Genomic DNA, 12,115 nt, shown 5'->3' on the forward strand with positions numbered 1-12,115 from the left:
CTCAAATGGACTGCTCCACCAATGCCGAATCTTCAGACTGCCACTGAACCGGAGTCTGACAGACTAGTGCTGCCCAATTCAAATTGATTCACAGATTCACTTTGGTGAATTGATTCGTTGTCTGAGAAAATCTGACTCAATGATTCAGTGACTAACAACCCCCCTCCCACTTCCTCCTGGTGAGTCAAGTTTCAAGTTTATTAGTTTTTAATATCCCGATCATAAAATAAATATCTGACCGGTTAACAATGATAAAAAATTTAAAATAGGAAAATAAGAACTAGTTACTAGTGTATTAGAAATATTGGAGAAAACATATTAATCCTATACAGACAGACATGACCGTGAGGATGATTGGGAAGGAAGGGAAAAGTTACATAATATTAGAAGAAATGATATAGTGGAAGGGAAAGAACATGAAGGATAATTTTGCATGATATTATGATATGCGCTAAAGTAAAGGGTTAGTATTGTGAGAGTGTTGAAAATTAAATAGATGGAGTAAAGACATACCTCCAAGGCCTCCTAAAGCAGAAGCAGTGGTATCATTCTGAATAGGCTACTCGCAGCCTGCCCTGCTGGGGCCTTCCCTCAGCCACATCACTGATGACATGGAAGAAGGAAGCCCTAGCGGGGCAGGCTGCAAGTAGTCCATTCAGAGGGATGTTACTGCTAACCATCCACCAGAAGGCTTCGGAGGTATGTCAGGTCTCATGGCGGGAGAATTGGTGGGGTACTGCTGCACAGGGGGATGGAAGGGAGAGATAAAAACCTACTGCATAGGGGGATGGGATGCTGCTATACAGGGAAATGGAAGGGGAGGAAAGATGTTGCGTATGGTGGGAAAGAGGAATAATTGTTGGGATGAAGGAGAGGAAGGGAGAAATTCTACATATGGTGGAGGGGAGGGAGACATGCATGGAGAAGAGGGAGAGAGAAATTTTGGATATAGGGTGGAGGGCAGGGAGAGATGGTGCATGGAGAGAGAGAAAAAAATGTTGTACATCATAATGGAGGGAAGAAGAGATAGCGAGAGAACGAGCAGTGGGAAAGAAACAAATGTTGGATATGGCAGTGAAAGGTAAAAAAATAAATTTTAATTCCTATTTTATGATTACAATATGTCAGATTTGAAACGTGTATCCTGCCAGAGCTGGTATAAGACAGCGAGCATGAGCAAGGACCTAACAGAGAGAGGTAAAGTCTTTTGTTTTTACACCACAGCGCTGGCATAGGTTTGGAGAGGGAAAAGATGGGGGGGGGGGGTGGAAAGGCTACAATGTTTGGGGAAAAAGGAAATATTATGTTCTTACCTGTTAATTTTCTTTCCTTTAGGAGCAGCAGATGAATCCAGAGACTAGTGGGATAGCTCACATTGACCAGCAGGTGGAGATAGAGAAACTGATTAACAGGTGGTCTTATAGACTGGCATTCCTCCTGTACATCCAGTATGCTCTATCTCCCAGCAGGGGTTCGTAGCTATACTTCTAGCTCCTGGATCCTGGCTGTGCCGGGTGCATTTCTGTGAATTTTCTTTTCTTCTGTTGAGACTAGTTCTCTTCAGAGAGAAAAGGGGGAGAGGCGAAATGCAGCCAGACACTCTGCAAAGCCCTGAGCCCCCTGCCTGACAGCTTGCGCTCAAGTCCCTTCTATCCAGAACTCCAGAAAAGTTTCTGCAGGCTGGCCAAGTTACCACAGAGGGATTGGCCCGTCAGCTGCAGACCTCAGTCTGCCTCTCCTCCACAAAGGCAGAGCTGGACCCTTGACGGGGGGAGCTCCGAGCACCAAAAGCCATTTAAAAAACCCACAAAAAAGGACTGTAAAAGAAAAACCAAAGAAATATACAGAGCAGATCAGAAAGACTCCTTCCGGCTTGCGTTCAAAAGGAAAAACTGAAAGGGGCAGCAGAACCCTCTAGTGATGGAGGAGGGATTTAAAAGCTGGAGTGGACTCCTGCACAGCTTGTAAGGATGGGGATATTACTGTTCATCCAGAATGTCACACCTATTACACTAGAAACCCAATTAAGGGAGACCTTGTCCTTTTAAAAAAAAAAAAAACCCTGGAGGAGTGAGTCAGCTGCCCAGAAAGGACACAGATAGGGGGCAGATATTGACATGGAGTCACCAGGTGTACCCCAAGTCAACTACACGAAACCTGAACACCTCAGCTCACTGAATTAAAATATAAAACAGGAGCACAGCACAATGAAGTCAGGAAAATGGAAGATATTCATCTATCCACCTGAGTGGTCAGGGAGCATACCATCCTATATCACAGAAGACAGCTCAGTGTTCTCTATCTCTGCCTACTGGTGGATGGATATAACCCATTCATCTGGATTTGTCTGCTGTAGATGACAGGGAAACAGTAGATTCATAAGGAAAAATTATGTTCTTACCGGTTAATTCTCTTTCCTTTAGAAGCAGCAGATGAATCCAGAGACAAGTGGGATAGCTCACATCGACCAGCAGGTGGAGATAGAGAAACTGATTAACAGGTGGTCTTATATACTGGTATTCCTCCTGTCCATTCAGTTATGCTCCTTGCCCAAGCATCCAGGTATAGGAAAATGAGCATCCAAAAAACTTCTTTCCAGTAGCGAAATTCCAACATTAAACTAAAGAACACAACTACCAACAATAACCCAACCGAAACTGGCACACAAACCACAGGCATAGCGTACACAAAAAAGGGTGGGGCTCTGGATTCATCTGCTGCTTCTAAAGGAAAGAAAATTAACCGGTAAGAACATAATTTTTCCTTCCTTAGCATAGCAGCAGATGAATCCAGAGACAAGTGGGATGTAGCAAAGCAAAATTCAAACCGGGTGGGAAGCCAATGCCGCCTCCGCAATAACTGAAGCGCCAAAACTAGCCTCCTCACGGGCCGCCACATCCAATCGGTAATGCTTCGAAAAGGTATTCCCAGAAGACCAATCTCCTCCAAGGAAAGACCCCCGGACTCCGCCCAAGACGTAGCCAACGCTCGAGTCGAATGAGCACGAAGCTGCTCCGGCAACCGTTTCCCCACTATCAAATAGATCGAAGCAATCGTTTCTTTGACCCAACGAGCAATGGAAGCCTTAGATGCAGCCATACCCTTGTTCTTGCCCGCGAACAAAACGAACAGGTGATCCAACCGACGAAAGTCGTTAGTCACCCCCAAATAATGCAGAACAATCCGGCGCACATCCAGGAAACACAACAACGAGAAGCGTTCCCCCCAATCCTCCCGCCGAAAAGCCGGGAGGAACAAACACTGGTTCACATGAAAGGAAGAAACCACCTTAGGCAGAAAGGACGGCACCGTCCGAACAGACACCCGAGCATCTGAAATGCGCAAAAAGGGATCCCTGCAAGATAGCGCCTGCAACTCCGACACCCGTCGAGCTGAAGCCATAGCCACCAAAAACACCGTCTTCAACGTGACATCCTTCAGAGTAGCAGTAGATAAAGGCTCAAAAGGTGCCGCCCGCAATCCCCCAAGGACATGTTTAAGACTCCACGCGGGACAGGTACGTTTCACAGGAGACCGGATATGGTGAACCCCCTTGAGGAATCGAACCACGTCGGGCTGCGATGCGAGCGCAGAACCAGAGACCCGACCCCTGTAGCAAGCAATGGCTGCCACCCGAACCTTCAGGGAATTATAGGCCAACCCTTTAGCAACGCCCTCCTGCAGAAAGGAAAGAATAGCCGACAGAGACGCCTGGAAGGGCGAAATACCTTGCCCCCTACACCAGGACTCAAAAACTCTCCAGACTCTAGCATAGGAGGCAGAGGTAGAAATCTTTTTAGCTTGAAGAAGAGTTGAAATAACCTGTTCCGAATAGCCCCTACGTCTCAGCCGCGACCGCTCAAGAGCCAGGCCGTAAGACCAAAGTGGGACGGATTTTCCATGGATATTGGACCCTGAGTTAGTAAGTCCGGAGTCACTGGGAACCTCAGACGATCGCCCGCTGACAGCTGTATCAGATCCGCGTACCACGGCCGACGCGGCCAATCCGGAGCCACCAGGATCACCCTGCCCTGAAAGCGAGAGATGCGGTGCAACACCCGACCTATCATCGGCCAAGGAGGAAATACGTACAGAAGGCAACCCGGAGGCCACGGGAGGGCTAACGCGTCCACCCCCTCCGACTCCTGCTCCTTGCGTCTGCTGAAGTACTGCGGAAGCTTCGCATTGCGGGACGAGGCCACGAGATCCATCTCCGGAAGACCCCACCGTAGAACCAGCAGATCGAACGCCCGAGCGGACAGCTCCCATTCGCCTGGATCGAGCAGATTTCTGCTGAGAAAATCCGCCTGAATGTTTTCGTGACCCGCAATGTGTGCCGCTGAGAGAAGAGGAACATGCACCTCCGCCCATCGAAACAGAACCATCGCCTCTTCGGCCAACTGAGGACTCCGGGTACCCCCCTGGCGATTGATATACGCCACCGCCGTGACGCTGTCCGAAAAGACCCTGGTCGGACGGTCCTGAATCATGGACTGAAATGCCAGAAGCGCAAGCCTGATCGCCCTCAACTCCAGCATATTGATCGACCACTGGGCCTCCTCTGAGGACCAAACACCCTGCGCCGACGCCTGCAGGCACTGTGCTCCCCAGCCCAGAAGACTGGCATCCGTCGTAATCACGACCCAATCTGGAGTCGCCAGCGGCATGACCCGGAATAGATTGAACTCATTGAGCCACCACCGCACACTGCGGGCCACCTGAGGACTCCACTGGAGACACCGATCGTAGTCCTGCGACACCGGGGACCACCGGGAAAGTAGAGACTTCTGCAACGGCCTCATGTGGAACCGGGCCCAGGGGACCACCTCCAGAGCCGCCACCATCGAGCCCAGAACCTGTACATAATCCCAAACCCGAGGCCTAGGCGACCTGAGAAGCAGACGAACCTGAGACTGTAACTTCTCTCCCCGGTCCCGGGGTAGAAACACTTTCCCCAGACAAGTGTCGAACCTCACTCCCAGATGCTCCAATGACTGGGACGGGGACAGAGAGCTCTTGGGAAAGTTGATGATCCACCCCAAAGACTGGAGGAGAGAGATCACTCTCTGAGTCACCGACAAACTCTCCTGCCTGGAAGAGGCGCGAATCAACCAGTCTTCCAAGTAAGGGTGTACACAAATTCCCTCTTTGCGCAGAAATGCTGCCACCACCACCATCACCTTTGAAAAGGTGCAGGGAGCCGTTGCAAGACCAAAGGGCATCGCCCGAAACTGATAATGTTGGCCTAGGATCGCAAACTGAAGAAATCGTTGATGCGGAAGCCAGATCGGAATGTGTAGGCACGCCTCTTTTAGATCGAGGGACGTGAGGAACTCCCCAGGTTTCACCGCTGCAATCACGGAGCGCACTGTCTCCATACGGAAATGGCGAACCCTGAGAAACTTGTTGACTCTTTTGAGATCCAGCACAGGTCTGAATGACCCCCCTTTTTTGGGCACAATGAAGTAAATGGAATATCTGCCGAGACCCACCTCCTCCGGAGGCACCGGCACCACCGCCCCCAGATCCAGAAGCACTTGAAGAGTCAGGCAGACCGAGTCTCCCTTGGCCGCCCCATTGCACGGGGACACCAAGAAAGAATCGGCGAATTCTAACTTGTAACCTTCTTGAATAATATCCAAAACCCACTGATCCGACGTGATCTTGGCCCACTCTGCCAGAAAAGCAGACAGCCACCCCCCCAAGGGAATAGCGGAGGGAGCCGAGACACCGTCATTGTGGGGTGCGACTTGCTGGAGCACGGGCTGGCTGAGCTGATGGGGGTTTCGCCGTACGAAAGGAACTCTTTTGCGGAAACCTAGGTCTCGAGGAAGTGAAGGAACCATAAGCGGGCTGAAAGGATGGCTTACCATGTCTATATCTCTTAACATCCCGGAAACGTGGTCTGGCCGCCAAGGATTTTAAAGGGGGCCTAGGTCTGTCTTCCGGTAAGCGCTGTGTTTTGGTATCACCAAAATCCTTCACCAATTTATCCAAATCTTCCCCAAACAACAAACGCCCTTTAAAAGGGAGTTTCACTAGCCGAAGTTTGGATGCCGCATCCGCAGCCCAATTACGGAGCCATAAAGATCTGCGAGAAACCACCGAAAGAGACATCTGCTTTGCAGAAGCGCGAATAATATCATATAAGGCGTCCACCACATACGCTAGACCAGACTCCAAATCAGCCAGTTCCGAGGGAACAGAGCCCCCGGACTCCATCAAGTTATCCGCCATCAGCTGAGACCATTGCAGACAAGCCCGCGCCGCATACGAACTGCAAATCGCGGCTTGTAAGGTGACTCCAGCCACTTCAAAAGACATTTTCAGTGAAGATTCAATCTTCCTATCCTGGACATCCTTCAGCGCAACACCTCCCTCAACCGGCAAGTGTAGTCTTTTTGGTAACCGCGGCCACCAGCGCGTCAACCCTGGGTAACTTAAATCTCTCGAGTTCATGCGGGGCAACAGGATACAAGAGCCGCATGGCTTTCGACACCCGTAGACTAGCTTCCGGAGTGTCCCATTGTGTCGCAATAAGCTCCTGCATTGCTTCATGCACTGGAAAAGACCTAGTTGGCTTGCGCGTCCCCGCCATAAGGGGGTTTGCGGACCCAGAAACTGGAGTATCCTCCTGCGAGATGTTTAATCCCTGCAACGCCTTAGAAATTAAAGAAGAAAGTTCTTCCCTGTGAAAAAGCCGGAGAGCGGAAGGATCATCCACGTCCCTACCCTGGGGTTCCTCCGCTTCCAAATCCAGCACCTCATCTTCCTCCAGCGACTCAGGAAGAGTAAGAGATAAAGGGGAGACAGGGTCAGGGTCCCCTTCGTCCACCGCCGCAAGCCTGCGCCTCTTCGCTACCTGAGACTTCACCGGAGGGGAAACAGCATTAACAGCAGCAGTACCAGTATTACTAATAGTAGTAGTAGTAGTAGTGGAACTAGAGGGAACAGGCAGCACAGGAAAATTCAAAGCCACCGGCTGAACAGGCTGAGAGCTCTGTAAAACAAAGGCACGGTGCATTAACATGACAAACTCCGGAGAAAACGAGCCTAGCCCGAATCCCGCCGACCCTGCCTATCCTGTGCAGTAGAGCGGAACCGCGGCTTCCCCCAGCGCTCCCGACACCGCTACAGCCGCCGAATTCCCCTCAGACGCCGGCGTGCCTTGAATTATGGCCGACTCGACTGCGAGGGAAGAGGAGCTCGATCACGCCTCCCCAGCGTGGGAAATTGCCTAGTCACACGCCGGCATGAAAGAATCCTCTGCCGGTGTATCTGCACACCCGGCAGAGCACAGTCCCGACGGTGTCCTGCGCTTCCCACAGCGCGAACACCGTTTCACAGTCTCCGCTGCCATTTTTTTTTTTTAAACGGAGAAAGCCCGCCAAAATCGCCGACGCAGCCCTCCAACAAAACTGGCACCCGGGACCGCACAAAACTCACTAAAACCCCAGAAAACCAAGGTTCTTACTCACCTAAACAAACTTCCCAATCACACAACAGCAAGCAAGTAAGGTTATGGCTGGTAATTGCATCGAAGGCTGACCAAAAGGCACAGCCCAGCAAGGCAGGCTCAGAATTTTTTTTTTTTTTTATTACTGGAAAGAAGAAAAAATACCGAGCCCAAGTCAACCCCTCAAGCAACCGGAGGGGAGGGTGGAGAAGGGACCTGGGGGGGCCCAGGTGTAGCTCCCAAAGCTGGCACCGCTCAGCCAGGCACCCCTGTCTCTCTGAAGAGAACGAGTCTCAACAGAAGACCATAAATTCAGCCAAATTCACCGGGCACAGCTAGAGGTATAGCTACTAACCCTGCTGGGAGATAGAGCAAACTGAATGGACAGGAGGAATACCAGTATATAAGACCACCTGTTAATCAGTTTCTCTATCTCCACCTGCTGGTCGATGTGAGCTATCCCACTTGTCTCTGGATTCATCTGCTGCTATGCTAAGGAACTGCTGTTTGTGACCATGATCAACAACAACAAAAAAAAGGCCGGAAAAAAATGGCAAGGTCAATAAGCCACTACAATTGAGCAGCAAAATGAAGTGTTTTGAACTAGGCAAATAAGATCCAGCTTTCACATTACAAATATGTAACCTAAAAGTCTAAGGAACAACTATTGTAAAGTCATTTTAGTGTTTTAACACTACATTTTAATTTTTGTTGCAGTTACAAGTGAATTAAATCTCTCAGTGAATGGGTATTTCAGAACCAGGTATTTTTCTATTATAAAGAAAAAGTGTGCGAGACAAACTACTTTCCAAATTATTGAATCCCTGAATAATACACACTAAGGAAATCTGAAGATAAAGAGGTGCTTATGAGGGCTAGAAATTAATGTTACTAGAAAATGATGGACACATTAGATGTTAAATATTTGTATCCATTTCAGAAGTGAAGGCTGAACTACCAAGCAAGCATAGATTTTTTTTTAATTGGGTAGAACTCAAAATTTCATATTCTCTGCTGTAAATTATTTATTTCCCTTCATTAAAACAAATTCATTACTACTCTTACTGCAAGAGATGGGTCCTTCTTTTTTCTAACTAAAGGATATACTGTACTCTTCTTTCAAAGGTACCTATCTCAAGAACTTAGCTCAGGGTCCAAGAATGAGAATATTTAAAGTGTGGTGGCTGATTTATTGAAAACTACTAAACCATCCTCCCTGTGGTAACTTGAAAGCTAGTCACTCATTGAAAGTTAGACAGACTTTTGGTATATAAGAACAAAATTATTATTATTATTATTATTATTACTGGTGTTGGTAAAATGGAAATGACTGACATTTGTTTACAACCAGATGCAACAGAAAGTATCTGCAAACTTAAGCAAGAAAGACACAGCTGCAACTCAAGAGCTGCTTTCTACAGAACTCTGCTTCAATCTGTGTAGACACCTTTGCTACACCACCACTGAAAAATAAAGTAGAAATGTCTCCTTTAACAAAATATGTTGAACCATGGAATAAAAGGTTTAAAATAAAAAATGTAATCACTAGTGTATGAATGGGCTATTTCTGTTATTTTCTGTGGTACCACAACAAATACATTCAAATTAAAGCAACAGGGCTGGGGGAAAGGGAGACAAGGATTAAAAATGCTAGGTCAAACTAAAAAAAAAAATTTTTTTTTAAAATCTTATTTTTAAGTGTCTTTCCAATTATACTAACCCTATCTATATATTCTTTTAATTATGCCAAGTCAGAATTACTCAGCCAATGATCTAGACCTCCATAAAGGTTGGTTTTTAAGAGTCATTTTTGAGACATCTAAAGTAGATGTGAAAAGTAAAATGGGAAATTTTACTCTATATGGAAAAAATGGTGGAAAATACATTTTCACTTGTGAAAACAAACTGATGAACTGTTCTGATTCAAGTGGCACTTCATGCTAAACACTAAAACTGCTCATCTTCATGAAACACAGGGGTCAAATCAGCATCAAACTCAATTTGCCTTCAGATAAATCCTAAGTAGTGAGACATTCAGATCAATACAGATCAGAAATGTTCATTTTTAAACCTGAAATCTGCAGAATTCTGAAAACGTATTCTCCTCACTTTCACAACCAGTCAGAAACAAGAAATGCAGAATATACCTGTCTGAAATATTTCATCAAGTCTTTCTGCCACCTTCTGTGGGAGGCCTGCCTCTATCAGTGTCTTGTAGTGTTCTGTGTGAGTTACACTGGAAGTATCCTTTGGTTCTTCCTCTTCTTTTAATTGAATCGCATTACCATTCACCTCATTAGCCATTTTAATATGCTGCTGGAAAAAATTCAGGAGCTCCATTACAAATTAGCAATTTCTGCTATATTGTAGGATAACACACGATTATCTGCAACTACTGTATTTAGAAAACATATTGCTATAACCTGCATCAAAATCAAAAAGAAAGAAAAAAAGAAACACAAGAGAACACTACACTTCTAAAGGATGACATTCCATTTCCAAGCACTTTATATACACCAAAATACATAGATCTTTCACTTGTAGAGGGATGCAAAGAACTCAAATTCCTGCATAAACTCAGAAAGTTTTTAACTATGAGATGTACACTCGTAAGTACAGTCTATCTTCATGTATGTGAATAACTTGTTCACCAAACTTCAGACAGAACTGCTTGACTACCATGATTTCCTCCACTGACTTAACGCTCCGTAAATGAATCCATTATCAGACTCTTCATGCTAATCAGAGAGCAAATGCTGCATCCAACTAAGGCAATCGGTTTACAAAATATTAGATACCACTATGCAAGTGGTAACTTCTCAAACAGAGATCACCACCAACACTGGTTTGCAGAAAAACCATTGCTAAAGCATGTGTACTACTACATTAGGTCTTCCAAACAATCCTGTGAAGGAAACATGCTGCTGTTTGCTCCTCTAACATCAAATACTGTATCAATCTCTTTATTTAAGCCACCATAAACGAAATTCACTCTCAATCAGCTGCTTGGCAAAGTCTGCATAAAGAGCCAATGAGATGGAAAAGCATTGTTGCATGATAAATAATATATACACACATGTAAAAAGCATTCAAGGAAGAGGGCTGATTCAGTGGCATATGCAACAAGTATAAAGCAATGCAACCAATGAACACAGACCATTTGTATCCATTTGCTCAGTGTAAATTACATACCAAAAACATTTTAACATCTATAAAACAAACCATAAATTTTCAAAACAAATCTAGTCAAATTAAAAAATACAAGTCAAAACCTAGAACAAAGACTAAATGTGCCAAGGAAGTTTGGACAAGTCAGATGCCGGTTTTCATTTAGAACAGAAATTTATAGATGGTTTAGTTTAGTTTAGTTGAATGTAATAAGCTCAAAAAGGAAAACTAAAACTGATACAAATTTTTGAACCTAATTAACTATGACAATATTTGAAACTATGCTTCCCAGCACAGTTATGTACAGAAATAAAAATTTAACTGATGCCCAAAAGTTAAATATTCTGTAGAACTAAATGGCTGTAAATTAACAGTCACAGTTGGCCCCAACGTGAAGCATCCTCCTGCTTTCCATTTCCTCCCAGTACTGTCCTATGAAAGAACAATTCAAGGCTGGCCATGTTATGGCTGTGATTTACAGACCAAAGAGCACCATCATAGACCTTAACTCTCATGCTCATCTTTTTCTAAGTCAACACTATGTTGCACCAACTGTATAGCAATATATATAAATAAATAAATAAAAGTTAAACTGCTGAAAATAAAGCGCATTGCAAAAAATACCCATGCAAATTTTTGAATTTGTAAACAACCCTCCCTCCCCAAACAAAAAAACACATACCATATATATTTGAATATAAACAGATTTTGGAGCCAAAAAATGGCCCCAAAATGGGGCTCTCAGTTTATAATCTGGTCAGCGTTGACACCCCCCCCCTTCCCAAACTTGTTGCAGGCCTTTGCTGGGCCTGCGGTAAGACCTGGTAGTCCAGCAGTGGGCTGGAACAGGAGCAATCCCTCTCAACTGCCCCAGCCAACTTTAACAATTTTTATCTCTCTCCTGCCACATCCCACCCCCATACCTTTTAAATCCCTGATGGCCCAACGGGGAGGGGGGGCTGGGACAGGAGGGTCCCTTCCGTCTCCTGTTCAGACCGACTTTAAACAACTTTTATCTCCCTCTTGCCCCCTCTGCGTACCTGTTAAGTCCCTGGTGGTCAAGCGGTGAACTGCGACAGGAAAGATCTTCCTTCACTCCTGCTCATGCAGAGCCACCAGCTAATTGCCTGCCCGGAGTTTTTATAAGAATTGCAGCAGCCAAATTAGCTAGCGGCTCTGCACGGGCAGGAACGAAAAGTTGGGGGGAAAAAATGTTACCTCAGTTTATATTTGGATCGGTTTATATTCGAGTATATATGTTATAAATCCTTTCCACACAAACTAATGGAAACTCTAATCAAACGCCAATTGGATACGAACCTGAATGAGAATCTACGGGATCCCCGTCAACATGGATTTATTAAGGGGAGATCCTGCCAATCCAACCTGATCAGCTTCTTTGACTGGGTGACGAGGAAGCTGGATATTGGGGAGTACCTGGACTTCAGTAAAGCATTCGATAGCGTACCACACCGCAGGTTGCTGAGCAAG

The 12,115-nt window shown here is 45.9% G+C and overlaps 1 protein-coding gene across 8 annotated transcripts in view; it reads right to left on the reverse strand.

Moving 5' to 3' along the window:
- HNRNPR (heterogeneous nuclear ribonucleoprotein R) overlaps positions 1-12,115 on the reverse strand; it is a 160,173-nt gene that overhangs the window by 122,896 nt on the left and 25,162 nt on the right. For 5 of the 8 annotated variants that reach the window (XM_033953569.1, XM_033953567.1, XM_033953568.1 and 2 more), the window contains exon 2: positions 9,604-9,769. The exons of 2 other annotated variants lie outside the window; for them this stretch is intronic. In XM_033953569.1, the coding sequence (XP_033809460.1) occupies positions 9,604-9,760 (157 nt within the window). In that variant the 5' untranslated portion in view covers positions 9,761-9,769. Of the gene's footprint in view, positions 1-9,603; positions 9,773-12,115 lie in introns of all 8 variants that reach the window. One more of the 8 variants, XM_033953565.1, reaches the window with a different exon arrangement.

This window comes from Geotrypetes seraphini, chromosome 8 (genome assembly GCF_902459505.1).
Source record: "Geotrypetes seraphini chromosome 8, aGeoSer1.1, whole genome shotgun sequence".
Taxonomy (NCBI): domain Eukaryota; kingdom Metazoa; phylum Chordata; class Amphibia; order Gymnophiona; family Dermophiidae; genus Geotrypetes; species Geotrypetes seraphini.